We start from the raw sequence: 15,501 nt of genomic DNA, 5'->3' as shown, positions 1-15,501 counted from the left end.
AAGTGCTTTGGAATTTTGCAAGGTCATTGGGGAAACCATTTGCAACAATCCTACATATTTAAAAGAATCTACAATTATGAAGATTTTTGCCAAGTTAGTGCGCCTGGGAATATATGTTTAGGGACTGCAGTGGCAGGTTTGCCAATCAATGAAGGCAGTAGCTTCTATACCTACAGGACAGAATATTCTACAGCCACTAACTAACTTGACAATCCTGCAGGGACAGAGATTATGCACAAAAAAAATGTATACTGACATAAGGACAGAACAAAAATATAATGGTTGTTAATGAAAACAACCTTAAAATTAAAACTTATATTTAAAATAAATTAAAACTACATTAAATTCCACAATATAGGGATTATATTTAAGGCATTTAATAGAACAGTCAGTGCTTTAGTTTTTTTCTTGTAAGAAATTGACAGTGATCCTCCAAAAATGCAAGAGAAAGATTAAATCCAGAGTTGATCGGAATACTGAACAAATATGAATGGAGACATTTCATTCTAAATAATAATCTTATGGAAGGGATAGTTCACTCAAAATTGAAAATTATGTCATCATTTATTCACCCCCTTATATATTCCAAAACCCTATGACTTTGTTTCATCTGTAAAACTCAGTATGAGATGTTAGGCTGCATGTAAGCCTCAGTCACCTTTAACTTTCATTGCATCCTTTTGCCATACAATAAAAGTGAATAGTCATGATGACATTTTTGCAAATATATTGCGTGGTTCTTTACATATATCACGGCAGTTCCGAAGTGAAATGTCCACTGAGTGATGTAAAATGGTTAAAAAAAAATTTAATGTTAATTCACGATCTAGATTTAAATCAACAAAACGTACCTCCCTACCCTAAACCTTAAACCTTAACCTAACCGATAGTGTCATAAGATGCAAATGTTAGTTGAAAATCACAATTGCTGAAGAAACCATGTGATTTTGTGGTATGTCTATGACACTTTGATCAGTGTGTTGACTCATGTTTTCTTAAGGACTCATACTAGGTCCATTGCATCACAAGTGCAATGCTCCATCAGTTGAGCTAACGTGAAATCTCGCTTGAACAAGCTTGTAAGTGTAATTGTTTATATAATGCAAATGAGTAGGTGTTTACAAACTGATAAATCTGCCCTTTTACTTGTGATTTGTGCTAAAGTAAATAAAAGTCATTGTATAGCGCCTCTAGTGTTCAAGTGCTGTGATAGGTACAATGAGCCACATAAACATCATTTTGCAAAACTGTAGCAATGTGTTTCTATGAGACCATGTAGTTCTTTTGTGTTACACAGAAGATATTTCATACAGATTTGGAACAACATGAGGGTGAGTACAGTAAATGATGAGAGAATTTTCCTTTTTTAGTTGAACAAACCCTTTAAGTTTACAGTTAAACTTTAAATGTTGGCATATCCTCCGCACTGAAACTTAACTAACATCCTTAATTAACATCAAGCTATACTGAAAACAAGACAAGACAAAACAAAGAAAACAATACATTAAAATAATAGAATGTCAGTAACTGAGGAAAAAAAAAAAAAAAGTATTTCTTAAATAGTATTTCTTATCACAGCTGCATGCGGGGATCATGAATAGAAGTCTGTCTAGCAGAGTATACCACTCCTTTGAAGAGCTGCCCAGTTCTGCGGGAGCTCTGTGCAAAGGTCGCGGCCAATTATGTGTTTCTGTATGTGTTGTTGTTTGTGTGTTTTCATTTCCTCTAGCACTTTGAGCATTAAAGAGCTCTTTAAGAATGGCCTCTGTAATTCACTTTGGGTCATCAAGCAAGTGTGGTAAATGGCAAAATAAATGTTTGTCACCAGCTTTTCATTTGCATGGCTGTGACTAATTTGACTAGTCCGATAATTAATTTAGAATTAAGTAATTCAGAAAACATGACTGCCATATTTGACGATTCATTCAATTTAATTTTCAGCCAGAGTTTTTATATATGTCTAATCAGTCCTGCTCGACCCACTCTGAGCGGGATTCGAACTGGGGTCTCCAGCATGGGAGGCGGGCGTGTTAACGAGGAGGCTAAAGGCTATAGCCCCTAGCATCATTCGCTAATGCACCTCTTGAGGCCAGGGGAGAAAGGTTTACACACTGCACAGCTATCTACCAGCTGGATACTGTTACACTCACCCCCTAATCCTCACTCCCATCTGGGTCACAGCACCACTGTAACCGATCCTGCTCAGAGTGGGATTTGAACCAGGGTCTCTGGCAGGGAAGGCGGCCGTGCTAACACAGAGGCTAAAGGCTAAAGCCCCTAGCATCAGTCACTAGTGCGCCTCGAGGCCAGAGGAGAGAGGTTTACACACTGCACAGCTACCTACCAATATATTGTTTTAGATTTTCATAATTTGGTTTGCAAGCAGAGAACACAGATTTTGCATAAACATAAAACTCTCTTCTAAATGTATTTTATTTTTATATATAAAAAATAATTTACATTTATTTGCAAATATCAGTGAATTTAAAGGGGTTGTTAACCAAAAAAAAAAATTAAAATTCTCTCATCATTGAGCCCATTTACATGCACACCAATATGCTGATTATTCTCTAAAATTGTCTAATTAAAAAAATCTGACAAGGCAAGAAATCAGAGTTTACATGACATTTGAAATAATCACGTTATTCTCTACTTTTGATGTCAAACCCTGAAGAGGCATGTGCTCAACACGTGCGCACATTGGATGAGCTGGTAAGAACGCCGTGTAAGGTGTTTACATGGCTTGAAAAAATCTACCCGTGTCAATCGATCGGGTTATTCATAAGCCATTTATGGCCTTCACGCTGATAAAGGAACACTGTTTATTGCGTTTACATGACCGCACACATTTTTGGCTTATTAAGCATAATCGGTGTAAGAACGTGCATGTAAACACGCTCATTTACTCACTTTCATGTCATCCCAGATGTGTGACTTTCTTTCTTCTGCTGAACACAAACAAAGATTTTTACAAGAAAATCTCTGTTGGTCCTTTCAATGCAAGTGAATGGTGGCCAGACATTTGAAGCTCCAAAAATCACAGAAAGGCAGCATAAAATTAATCCATACGACTATATCACAATTCCAGTGGGTCAGAAGTTGACATTCACTAAGTTAACTGTGCCTTTAAGCAGCTTGGAAAATTCCAGAAAATGATGTCAAACCTTTAGGCAATTAGCCAATTAGCTTCTGATAGGCTAATTGGCTAATTGGAGTCAATTGGAGGTGTACCTGTCGATGTATTTTAAGGCCTACCATCAAACTCAGTGCCTCTTTGCTTGACACCATGGGAAAATCAAAAGAAATCAGCCAAGACCTCAGAAAAAAAATTTGTGGACCTCCACAAGTCTGGTTCATCCTTGGGAGCAATTTCCAAATGCCTGAATGTACTACGTTCATCTGTACAAACAATAGTATGCCAATATAAACACCATGGGACCATGCAGCCATCATACTGCTCAGGAAGGGGACGCATTCTGTCTCCTGGAGATGAATGCAGTTTGGTGAGAAAAGTGAAAATCAATCCCAGAACAACAGAAAAGAACCTTGTGAAGATGCTGGAGGAAACATGTAGACAAGTATCTATATCCACAGTAAAACAAGTCCTATATCGACATAACCTGAAAGGCTGCTCAGCAATGAAGAAGCCAATTCTCCAAAACCACCATAAAATAGCCAGACTACAGTTTGCAAGTGCACATGGGGACAAAGATCTTACTTTTTGGAGTAATTTCCTCTGGTCTGATGAAACAAAAATTGAACTTTTTGGCCATAATGACCATTGTTATGTTTGAAGGAAAAAGGGTGAGGCTTGCAAGCCGAAGAACACCATCCCAACCGTGAAGCATGGGGGTGACAGCATCATGTTGTGGGGGTGCTTTGCTGCAGGAGGGACTGGTGCACTTCACAAAATAGATGGCATCATGAGGAAGGAAAATGATGTGGAAATATTGAAGCAAGATCTCAAGACATCAGCCAGGAAGTCAAAGTTTGGTCGCAAATGGGTCTTCCCACTTCCCATGGGACAATGATCCCAAGCATACCTCCAAAAATGTGGCAAAATGGCTTAAGGACATCAAAGTCAAGGTATTGGAGTGGCCATCACAAAGCCCTGACCTCAATCTGATAGAAAAGTTGTGGGAAGAACTGAAAAAGCGTGTGCAAGCAAAGAGGCCTACAAACCTGACTCAGTTACACCAGTTCTGTCTGGAGGAATGGGCCAAAATTCCAGCAACTTATTGTGAGAAGCTTGTGGAAGGCTACCCAAAATGTCTGACCCAAGTTAAACCATTTAAAGGCAATGCTCCCAAATACTAACAAATTGCATGTAAACTTCTGATTCACTGGGAATGTGATGAAAGAAATAAAAGCTGAAATAAATCATTCTCTCTACTATTATTTCACATTCTTAAAATAAAGTAGTGATCCTAACTGACCTAAGATAGGGAAAGTTTTCTATGATTAAATGTCAGGAATTGTGAAAAACTGAGTTTAAATGTATTTGGCTAAGGTGTATGTAAACTTCTGACTTAAAAAAAAACAAAAAAAAACAAATATAATATATTTAATATAGAATAGTATGTATATTAGTGCATAAACATAAGGTAAATGAGATGTCATGTGACTGATCACTGTATATTAGAACTTCTTGCAGAAGTCTGCTTTTTGTGGTCAAAAAAGATTTAGTCAGAATACACTTTTGAATGACTATCTATGGAGAAACAGGCTTTTTTTGCCCACTGAATATTGTAAATACAGCATCTACCTGCAGGTGCCACTTGCCGCAGCTAGCCAGCCAAACCTTAACCCACTGATCTTTTATTAAATCTCATTTAATAAAAAGACAGTATAGCAAACCAAACATTCATTCTAAACATGCCGGCTAGTTAGTCATGCTCCAATGGCAAGGATATCTAGGGCATCATCTAAGTGTAGTTCTCCCTGTGAGATTTAACACAGCACAAACAATTAGCAGCTCATCCCGCATGTGTGTAATTACTATGAGACAACGTCTCCATACTCTGCAATAATAAAACTTTCATACTGTGAGGTAGCAGAGTGGTTTGGATATTACTTTACTGCCTGTGATTCATTTGAAGACACAAGCCATGTTAAATGGACCGAGGAACATCTGCAGGGAAATGAGACGTAACTATGAGGATTGTGTTGGATACAGAGGCATTTGAAACAGTAGAAATGACTAACTGCTGTTATTTGAGTATGTACTGTGCAATGAGATATAGGGTCAAGGATATATTGAATATATTTGTAGTAAATACTGTCAAAATCGTAATATATATGAAGTATATATACAGTATATTAGTTACATTTAAAATATCTACAGGATATTGCCCAGGCTTACTCAAAGCATCTGGTTTGACTTGAAAGAGACTTGAAAAACGTCTGTTACCATATATTTTCACTGTGATAATCTAATTCAGATCAGTGTTCAGTATTGAGAAGCAAACCACAGGCCCACTGTTAAGATAAAATGCCTGATAATGGGATCCGATTAATGCACTCTTCGTTTTGCATTGTCATAGCAACATGAACTAATGGGAATAATTTTACCCAAGATGAATGAGTGGTGGAGACAGCTGATATCCACTCTAATAAGCTCGAGTCTGTATCTCTGCTGGTCGCTATGTTTGTTTTTAATTCCTCTCTCACTCTTTTTCTCAAGCCAATTTGGTACGATTCAAAGAGGTCTCCGCCTTTGATAACACCCAACCGAGCCACCATTGTGCCAAATTAAATCCCTGGTGAATTTTTAATTGAAATGCGCTGTACAGTAGCCTTCAGTTCACTTCATGTTTCAGCACACACTGTGAGTGACAGACAAGAATGACATCCGCCTTGCAGGTCACATCGCAAGTCCCAAGGCAGCATATGATTACTGTGATTGTTTGATTCTAGAGCTCTCCACCGGATGACATTGATTGAAGCACAAAAGATTTTGAGTCACAGGATAAGACTGCAACAAACAGTGTAGGGGAAGCTACTTTAAAACTGTAACTTGCCAAGCTACTGTAAAAGCTACTCATAATTTAAAGTAGTTAAAGGTGCACTCAGTAAGATTTTAGCTGGCTCTTACTCATCCCATTGGTCCCAGTAGTACTTGTGGTTTTAGACTCTATACTGACACCAGTTGTCCTGGATACTGAAAGTGCTGCCGCTTTACACCTAATATGTTTGTTTATCTTCTGTTCTGTTACTTTTAGTCTGTGTTTTTATCCATCTCATTCAATCCAAATGAATTTGCTTGTGGAACAGTAGCCAGCTGGTAACTTTACTGTGTGTAAACCTCATATGTAGTGCCTATGAGAGGATGACCTGCTCCATGTTATATTAATCAGCTTTTATTGGGTATCTGATATGACTGGAGTCTTCATCTTATTTGAGTGTATATAATTTTCAACATATTTCTAAAAAAAAATCTATTTCATGTCTTAAAGGTGCTGTAAGCGACTTTTTCATGAAAACGTTTGCAAAAAATAAAAAAAATCCTTCTCACTGAAAGATATTAATGAAATAAGTGTAGTAAGATGTCACACCTGTCTCTGTGACAGCTCGTGGACACATTTTATTTTTAGCTATTTACAGAGTATAGAGCTAAGTTTTTTGACGCTTTCTTCCTGTCAATAATTTTGCCTATTCTCATAGTACTGTTGTTGCAGCGATTTTTTGAGGCTCAGTGCCATTTTTATTTGATACTGTTGTTTTTGACAACTGCTTCTGCTCGATGTTGGTCTCAGTAAAGCTCATTTGGTGTCTTTGGAGTGCAGGGTTTTGGAAAGAGGGGTGTGGCTAATCCAATGGCTCAGCTTGTGTAAATTCTACCACTAGAATGACTAGAATCGCTTACAGCACCTATAATTAGCAAAAACCAGAGCCCGACTGAAGGGGGAGGCTACAAAGTTAGCATAGAATAACAACGCAGCAGTCCCATATTCCCCCCCACTGGCCCTTATCAATCATGACTTTCTAATAATCCCCATCCATTAATTGGCTCTATCACTCCACTCTCTCCTCTCCACCAATAGCCGGTATGTGGTGAGCATACTGGCGCACTATGGCTGCCATTGCAGCATCCAGGTGGATGCTGCACACTGGTGGTGGTTGAGGAGAGTCCCCCGTTCACTGTGTAAAGCACTTTGAGTGTAGTGTCAGAAAAGTGCTATATAAATGTAACATTCATTCATTCATTCATTCATATACACTCTGTGGGCGGTACACTGGCGATGAGACAAGAGGCCGTTCTTTTTGAATGGTTGCTTCAGTGTGCTGAATAAACTGGTTCTGTGAGGAAACAGTTCATCACTTAATGAATTAACCACCTGTCCATTAATCTTCAAAATGTTTTACTCTAAAAATAAATAAATAAATAAATAAATAAATAAATCCTTTTGGAGTGAACTATGTGTGGAGATTACTAAGAGAAGTCATAGACGATTTTGCGACAGGTAGGTGTCAGTTTACAGCTTTTCCCATTCATTTGCATGGTATCTGCAAATGATGACTGTCGTAACACGCTAGTTGACCATTATGCTCCCTCCTATAGTAAAAACGCGGAGGTTGTTATCTCAGTATAGAAGATCTCTGCAAAAACTTACTACCCTTTTGAAACGTAGTTAGCTACACTAAATCTACAAACTAAAAGTAAAACTAGAAACAAAAAGTAGCTAACTACATTAAAGCAATATAACGAAGAAAATCTTTTGAATATATAATTGTCAGATGATACTTTTTTAAATCTGCAATCAGAAAAGTAGTTATCTGGCAAAACAATGATGAAAATGTCAGTTTTAACTACAATGAAGTTAGCTACATTTTGTTAGTAGCTTGTAGTGTACCTAACCACTTTTTCAAAAGGATTGCTTGACTGTAGTTTAACTAATTTATGAGTAGCTTGTAGTTTAAATTTAAAATAAATTTATTCTAAATCAAATAATAAAACTAGAAAACGTCAGTATAAACAGTTCAGTAAAATTAATTTGACTTCCTGACTCTACATATTAGTGAATCAGTGAATTGTTTAATTTAACAGATTAATTTACATGAACCGTGGATATGAACCGATTCACTTAAATATTTTTGACTTTCCAAAGCTACATCTGAGAGCGAGAGGACAGTTTAGGTGAGCAAGTTTAATTATTCCATTATTTTGAGTTTTTCTAAGGCTGCCTGTACGATACAATATGACAATAACATGATGTAGCCTTTATTGATGCTACAGTGCTTCTCATTAGAAAAAGTAGCTTGTTAATGGAAAAGATACTCTATAGTGAAAATGGCTCAATAATTGTCACACAACTTAAAAAATATAGTTAACTTAGTAGCGTCGCTATTTGTTACTCTCTGACACTACAAGTCAGTTGCACTCGCTTTCAATAGAGGGGAAAAAAAAACAAAACAGAAGCAAATAATGTCATCACATCATGTTGCAGTAGGGCTCAGCTGGTAACAGCAGAAAGAAAATTTGAAACAGCCATCACAGTCTGTGACGAAAAGATTTAAAATTTTCCCATTTTTCTTGCGGGAAAAGGAAGTTTGGATTGATTGATTCACCACACCTTAGCCTCACAGGGCCTATGGGCCCTCCTGTAAAAAGCAGACACACGGATGTGCTAATCCATCTCCATTGCATCTGAACCCTTGGGGCCAGGAATTCTGTCAGTACCAGAGGCTCAGAAAAGTAAAAAGACTCTGGAAATCACTTACTGCCTCTCACTAACATCTGAGTAAAGAGGAGTGTCACTCTCTCCTTCTATAGTACCTCAGGTGGTTTTATCCAGCAGTAGTTCCCCACACATAAGCTTCTTAAAGATTGAGGAGACGTTTTAGGGAAATATATATATATATATGTTTGAAGGGTATTTAACTTATCTGTGTATTGTCGTGACTCATGAACTAAACTTTGACTAATTCCCTCTATACTATATATTTTTCTGTATATTCTACTTTTTTTTCAACAGGGGTTAATGTAAAAGTATTCAACAGTATATTATAATTAAGTCTGTCAGCTATGTTTTATTGCTGGGAATATCTCACAATTCTTAAACTAAGCACCACAGTCATTTCTGTACTAATCCGTTCTTCGAAGACATTTCAGCAGTGGGTGGCATTACATCCCTTGGAATTGTATGAAAGACACTGGCATGACTCTTTTTATTCTTCCCTTTTCAAAACTTACACTAAACAAGCATTTAATGGTCTACAACGAATCTCTCGTACATCATTATGTTGTAAAGCCATTGGCTGTATCTGTGGAAATTATGTAATAAATATTGTCAACAAGAGGGGCAGGTTTATGATATCACAGCTTAACCACAGAATAACAGCTATAAATCTATTAAATAGTTTTAGAGATGTGTCTCAGCAAAACAAGGAGGACTTTACAGTTTTGTTTCAGCTGGACAGATTTGCTTCCGTAATGTGGTTGTTTCAGCTCTGTAGCATGAAAGCGTAATGTAAGCAATGATTCATCTTTCTTTTAAGCTTACTTCATGACCTTCTGAGACGCATTCATTTCATGAAGGACTTTCTGTATTTTGACAAATGGCTTAATTTTGATTGAAAGGGGAACGTGGGAATTTAATATTTGAGAATCGCATTGTACGCTTTTTCTCCTTCTGATATTTCTCTGTTTGCACCTGGAAAACTCTTGTTTGTCATAGGAAAACATGCAGTATTTACTACATAAACAAAATAACATTGTATTCCTGCAATGCAGACTGAGATATTTAATTAATATAAAAGGACCAGTCCTTCAAAAAATTAACCTTCAGTCATTATTTACTCACACACATTTGCATCCAAAAACAATGCCGTGTCAATGTCATTGACGGCAAAAAAGCAATTTTTGAATTCTGGACACAAATGCGGGCTAGACATGAACTTAGGTGGAGGGGAAGATCATCAGTTAATAAATGATTAGGAAAGACTTAAGACTTGGAATGCATTATAGACTATTTTTTATGGTGTTTTTTTGTTATTGTATGGAAAAAGCTGTGTAAAGATCGTGTGCAAAGTTTGGAATATAATAATGGTAAATAATGACAGAATTTTCATTTTTGGGTGAACTTTTCCATTAGGCAATGGTTCAAGAGGTTACTAATTTCAGTCACCTTACATCATCCCCACTCAATCGTACTTATAATGAAGTTGAATCTACATAATTGTGGAAGCATAACATGGAAAAGTAATTTTATGCTTTTACCACGGTACAAGGTTTCCTACTTTTTACACCAGTGTATATTTGGCAGCTGCGATACCCAGTAAAAGAAATGACCTCTTTAAGTGTGAAACATAGGTTGCATACACAGTCCAATGGTGACATATCACTACCTTACAAACCATCCTGCCCACTCCAGACCATTCCCAGCAACATACTGATGATGTTTAGGGCTTTTCGTTATATGTGACACTGCATTTACAAAGCCATTGTCCTTGAATATACAAGTGGAGAGTGCATTTGCATGTCTTGACTCTGTGTTTGTTTGTCTTGCAGTTCCTCTGAGAGATGGAGCGGCTGATCTTCTCCCTGCTGGTGTTGGCTGTGTCAGCGTCAGGGCAGCTGTGCCCCAAGCGCTGCATGTGCCAGAACCTGTCACCATCTCTGGCCATCCTGTGCGCCAAGACCGGCCTGCTGTTCGTGCCAACAGTCATCGATCGACGTACGGTGGAGCTGCGCCTTACAGAGAACTTCATCACAGCGGTGAGAAGGAGGGACTTTGCAAACATGACTAGTCTCCTGCACCTGACGTTGTCCCGCAATACCATCAGCCAGATTATGCCTTACACTTTTGGTGACCTCAAGCGTCTGCGTGCACTGCACATGGACAGCAACCGCCTGAGCGTCATCACGGATGACCACTTCCGAGGACTCACCAATCTGAGGCACCTTATCCTAGCCAACAACCAACTGCACAACATTTCCCCACATGCGTTTGATGACTTTTTGAGCACTCTAGAGGACCTTGATCTCTCGTACAATAACCTGGTGGACATACCGTGGGAGACTATAGGACGGCTCACCAATGTGAATACTCTAAATATGGACCATAACCTCATAGAGCATGTCCCCTTAGGAGTCTTCTCTAACTTGCACAAACTAGCCCGTCTGGACATGACATCCAATAAGCTAAAGAAAATACCCCCTGATCCTTTGTTTCTTAGGATTCCAGTTTATGCCAAGTCAAAAGGATCACCTCTTTCTTCTCTCGTCCTAAGCTTTGGGGGAAACCCTCTCCATTGCAACTGCGAGCTACTTTGGCTGAGGAGGCTAACTCGAGAGGATGACCTCGAAACCTGTGCCTCACCTGCTGATCTTATGGCAAAATACTTCTGGACCATCCCAGAGGAGGAGTTTATCTGTGATCCCCCTGTGATTACAAGGAAATCTCCCAAAACATTCACCATGGAGGGCAAGCCCACAAGCCTGAAATGCAAGGCCAATGGGGACCCAGACCCTGACATTCACTGGATCTCTCCAGAGGGTCGTCTAATCGCCAACAACTCTCGTACTTTAAGCTTAAGCAACGGGAGCTTGGAGATCAACATCACCTCACTGAAGGACATGGGAGTCTTCACCTGCATTGCTTCAAATGCCGCAGGGGAGTCTACTGGCACAGTGGAACTGGTTGTCAGTCCACTGCCACACTTAGCTAACAGCACTAACCGGATTCGAGAACCTGATCCAGGACCATCTGATATTCTTACCTCTGCCAAGTCAACTACTTCGGCAAGCAATGAGACAAGGACTCAGGAGAGGAAGGTGCTTCTTGCTGAACTTACGGCTAATTCTGCACTCATCAGGTGGCCTTCACAACAACATTTCCCTGGAATCAGGATGTATCAGATTCAATACAACAGCTCAGTGGATGACACCTTGGTCTACAGGTAAGATGTGTAATTATTTTTTGAATTGAATATCTAATTAGGTTGTGGCTAACTCATACTTGGTGAAAAGGCTTATTTTCTGTCACCTAAAAAAATATGACGAGGTGTAATAATGTTTTTGTTTCGCTAAGGTGTTTGTTTCATGATATTTCCCCAGTTCATGACCATCCCTGAAAGAGAACTTGGCTACTCGAAGAACGTTAATGATTGGTTAAAACTAAATGTGGGTGTGGTTTATTTACAGCCACACATGCCAGCAGAGAAAACTGTTGATAGCTAGGTTGCTATATTAACATTACAAATGGATAACATTGAAGCCCGTCTCTCTGAGGTTGTTCAAAAGTACACTTTTTATGTAATGCTCTAGAAGAACATGGCCATGACAAATGCCTGGAGAGAGATTTTGGTGTTTATGGTCTCAGATCAGGTAACCTGTCACCATAAGTGGAAAGGGCTTTGTGACAAGTTCAATAAGGCAAATAAAGTGTCAATCCACACAAACTATTTAAGAAAGGCCTGCATATATTGCTGTTTATTTAATTCATTGTTTCATTTGACAATTAATGGCCTCCATCCTCATGGACCTGCCTTATGCATGAGCTCAGGTTTCATAATGACACTGAATGACAGCCAAAACTTTAGCTGCATTGTACTGCAGGATGCCTCTGTCACGATAAAAGAGATAATCTTTGCTTCAATCTGTCTTAAATTGTACTGTTTATGGGCCATGTATTCCCTGAGCATTTTTTTTTTAAAGCTGTGAGATATCCAGAATTCAAAGTGTTTGTGCACAATGTTCTTTTGAGCCTCCAAAATCCTATTCATGAAAGAAGACAGAAATATCAAAGACAATGACTCTATAGTCAGACAAACAGATGATTCTTTTTGACGTGAAAAACCGACAACAAAATCTGTGCTGGGAGAGGTGGGCACAAACCAGGGTAATTTGTCTTTACTAATGTTTACAATCCACACCCTTTTGTGATATCTAGTCATTCACAGCTGTCTGGTATGTTTAATTAGTCTGGGCATTGGTGACAATCATGAATTAGCATCCATCTCACAACCTTGGGCAAAATGTATAAATGAATTGCTACAGTGAAATGAATGCTCATTAAAGCTAACAAATTGCTCTGCAAGAAACAATTGAAAGGTTGAAAGTTAGGCTACACTGGCTGTGTGAATCAACCATGTTAGTAAAGGTATTGTTGAGTCAGAGATACTAGAACATTCTGCCTTGTTACTGTGTAAATACATTGTAAATGTGTAAGTATTGTTTTTACAGTTTTGTGTGATTATGTGTGTGTATTTTCATTGAGCTTATGCACATCTCATTTACACTTGTTACAGTGCTCATCATTGACAGTTCCACTGTATAAATTATGAAATGTGAACACAGCATCATAATGGGTATAGGTAACATCATACAGATCTAATAGCCATGAGTCATAACATTAGAAAAGTCTCAACTCGTAAAATACAACAAGCACATTTGTTTCACTCACAAACTTGTTTTTAGCAATCTCATGTCACATTGTGAGAATTACTTCTATATCTATGCACTGTGTTAAGTTGTATTTGGGCTTGGTTTAATCGCAGTGTTGTTCTGTAAGTAACAATGTGCTATTTCCCACATTTTGTTTGTTTAATAAGTAATAAGTGAAAATGATTGCCCCCAAGTAACATGCATACATGTTTTTATCGCGTTTTCATTCTATTGTCTCATGAAACAAACAGAATATGGGAAATTACATGTCGTTACTTGCAGCAGATGACTAAAAACAGCCCCAAAACAAAGTAACAAGGTGCAGAAATGTTGAAATAATCCTCACAGAGCAACATGAGCTTGTCTTTCACTCACACAGACATGCTGTGTATGCGCACGCGCACTGTCGCTTGAGGCTGCCTGAGTCCCTGGCTGTAGGAAAGAAGCCGCAGGCAGTCAGAGATTCTCAGCTTGCAAGCAAGTAAACCATAACAAATTATCAATGGAAACATCGGCAGCAATTCCATTATCGGCACAATAATAATATTTTGATTTTCACGGTTATCAGCTAATATTATATCGGCTGCCGATATATCATGCATCTCTAGTGATTGGTCTTTCTTACGAGCAGTTTGGGCTGAATTATTGCAGAAGTTACTTCGGGTATGGGGTTAAGAAAAAATCCCTAGCTAGACCGTATGAGGAATATCATTACAGTGCTGCCTTATAAGCACTGTAATAATACAAATGTAGCCATGCCTTGGAACGACAATCCAAACATTGCTAGCTTTGCACCATATATACTGTAAAGAGGCCTTGAAATGATTAGAAGTGAATTAGTGTAAAACTCTAAGAAACTGGGTGAATCAAAGGAAAAGTTCTGCATGCCAAGACTCTTGCACATGAAAGCATAGCAACCGATGCTAACACAGGCATCCAGTCATGTTTGCTTGTGCCTTCTCTTTTCTCTCCTGACCTTTTTACCAAATGTCCACATTGTCCTCCTTCTGAATAAGAATGTCAATAGGTTTTTCCAGGGAGCATATTGTACCATGTTGCAGTATAAAAGCCAATGTTGGCTACTCATGTTAGTGGTAAAAAGCTTTACGTAAACAGCTAACACTCAGTAAGCTCCGTTGGGTCTGGACAGGCACTTGTGCTCTTTTTTCAATGATGATATTAGCCACACTTTACTGTGACAAAATGTCACAGGAAGTTATAGTGCCACTTACACCTTGAACAACCTCTCCAGAAGTACAGACCAATGGAGACAGACATATCAAAATTGGATTTACTTTCTTTTTATCACTAGGGTATAGGAGAGAGATGATTTTGCCATCTGATATAGAGCCATAGATCTAATTTGCTGAAACACATTTGCTCTGTTCCTAAACCTAGTAATAGAACACAGGCCCCTCATAGCACACTTACATCGGCAGACGTCTGTTTGATGTGTGTGTTTACATATTTTTTTACGTTGTTTGCTCATCTGCAATTTGTCTATAAGACGTATATCAATAAGTATGTATCGGACGTCAATAAGACATTCTGCAGATGTCTTTGAGATGTTTATGATTTAGAATGTTTGTAAATCTGATCTTTTTAAGATGTTTAGCAGAAGTTCATTAGTTCCCTATCTGTCACTCACTCGACGTTGTGTCGATGTAGTGACACTAGGGGTCACTCTTGGGAGCCCGAGACACCTCTGGTCTTTGATAAAAGGCCAATGAAAATTGGCGAGTGGTATTTGCATGCCACTCCCCCAGACATACGGGTATAAAAGGAGCTGGTATGCAACCACTCATTCAGATTTTCTCTTCAGAGCCAAACGGTCATGCTCACTGAGCTGAATACTACTGTTCATTCACCTCTGCTGGATCTGACAGCGCATTTCAGCGGTATCTCCCTCCTCTGCACTGGTGCACTGCAGAGAATGCCCCTGGGTGCTTCAGCAGAAATAAAAGAGTATATTTCTCTAAAAGAGTATATATCTCTAAAAGAGCGGCACACACGGAACGTCTTTTTAAAGACACGTCTTTTTAAAGATGCTTTTCCGAATGTGTTATTCCTGGTTGCGCTCGTTATCTCTCACCTTCTGATGGTCACGATCACTG

At 38.6% G+C, this 15,501-nt stretch overlaps 1 protein-coding gene across 1 annotated transcript in view; it reads left to right on the top strand.

Moving 5' to 3' along the window:
- zgc:172282 (leucine-rich repeat and fibronectin type III domain-containing protein 1-like protein) overlaps positions 1-15,501 on the top strand; it is a 115,671-nt gene that overhangs the window by 23,358 nt on the left and 76,812 nt on the right. The window contains exon 2 of the mRNA XM_051665410.1: positions 10,511-11,901. Coding sequence (XP_051521370.1) covers positions 10,523-11,901 — 1,379 coding nt within the window. The 5' untranslated portion in view covers positions 10,511-10,522. The remainder of the gene's footprint in view (positions 1-10,510; positions 11,902-15,501) is intronic.

This window comes from Myxocyprinus asiaticus, chromosome 31, assembly GCF_019703515.2.
Source record: "Myxocyprinus asiaticus isolate MX2 ecotype Aquarium Trade chromosome 31, UBuf_Myxa_2, whole genome shotgun sequence".
NCBI lineage: Eukaryota > Metazoa > Chordata > Actinopteri > Cypriniformes > Catostomidae > Myxocyprinus > Myxocyprinus asiaticus.
Note: the sequence above shows the minus strand (reverse complement) of the source record. Positions and strands in the feature narration are given on the sequence as shown.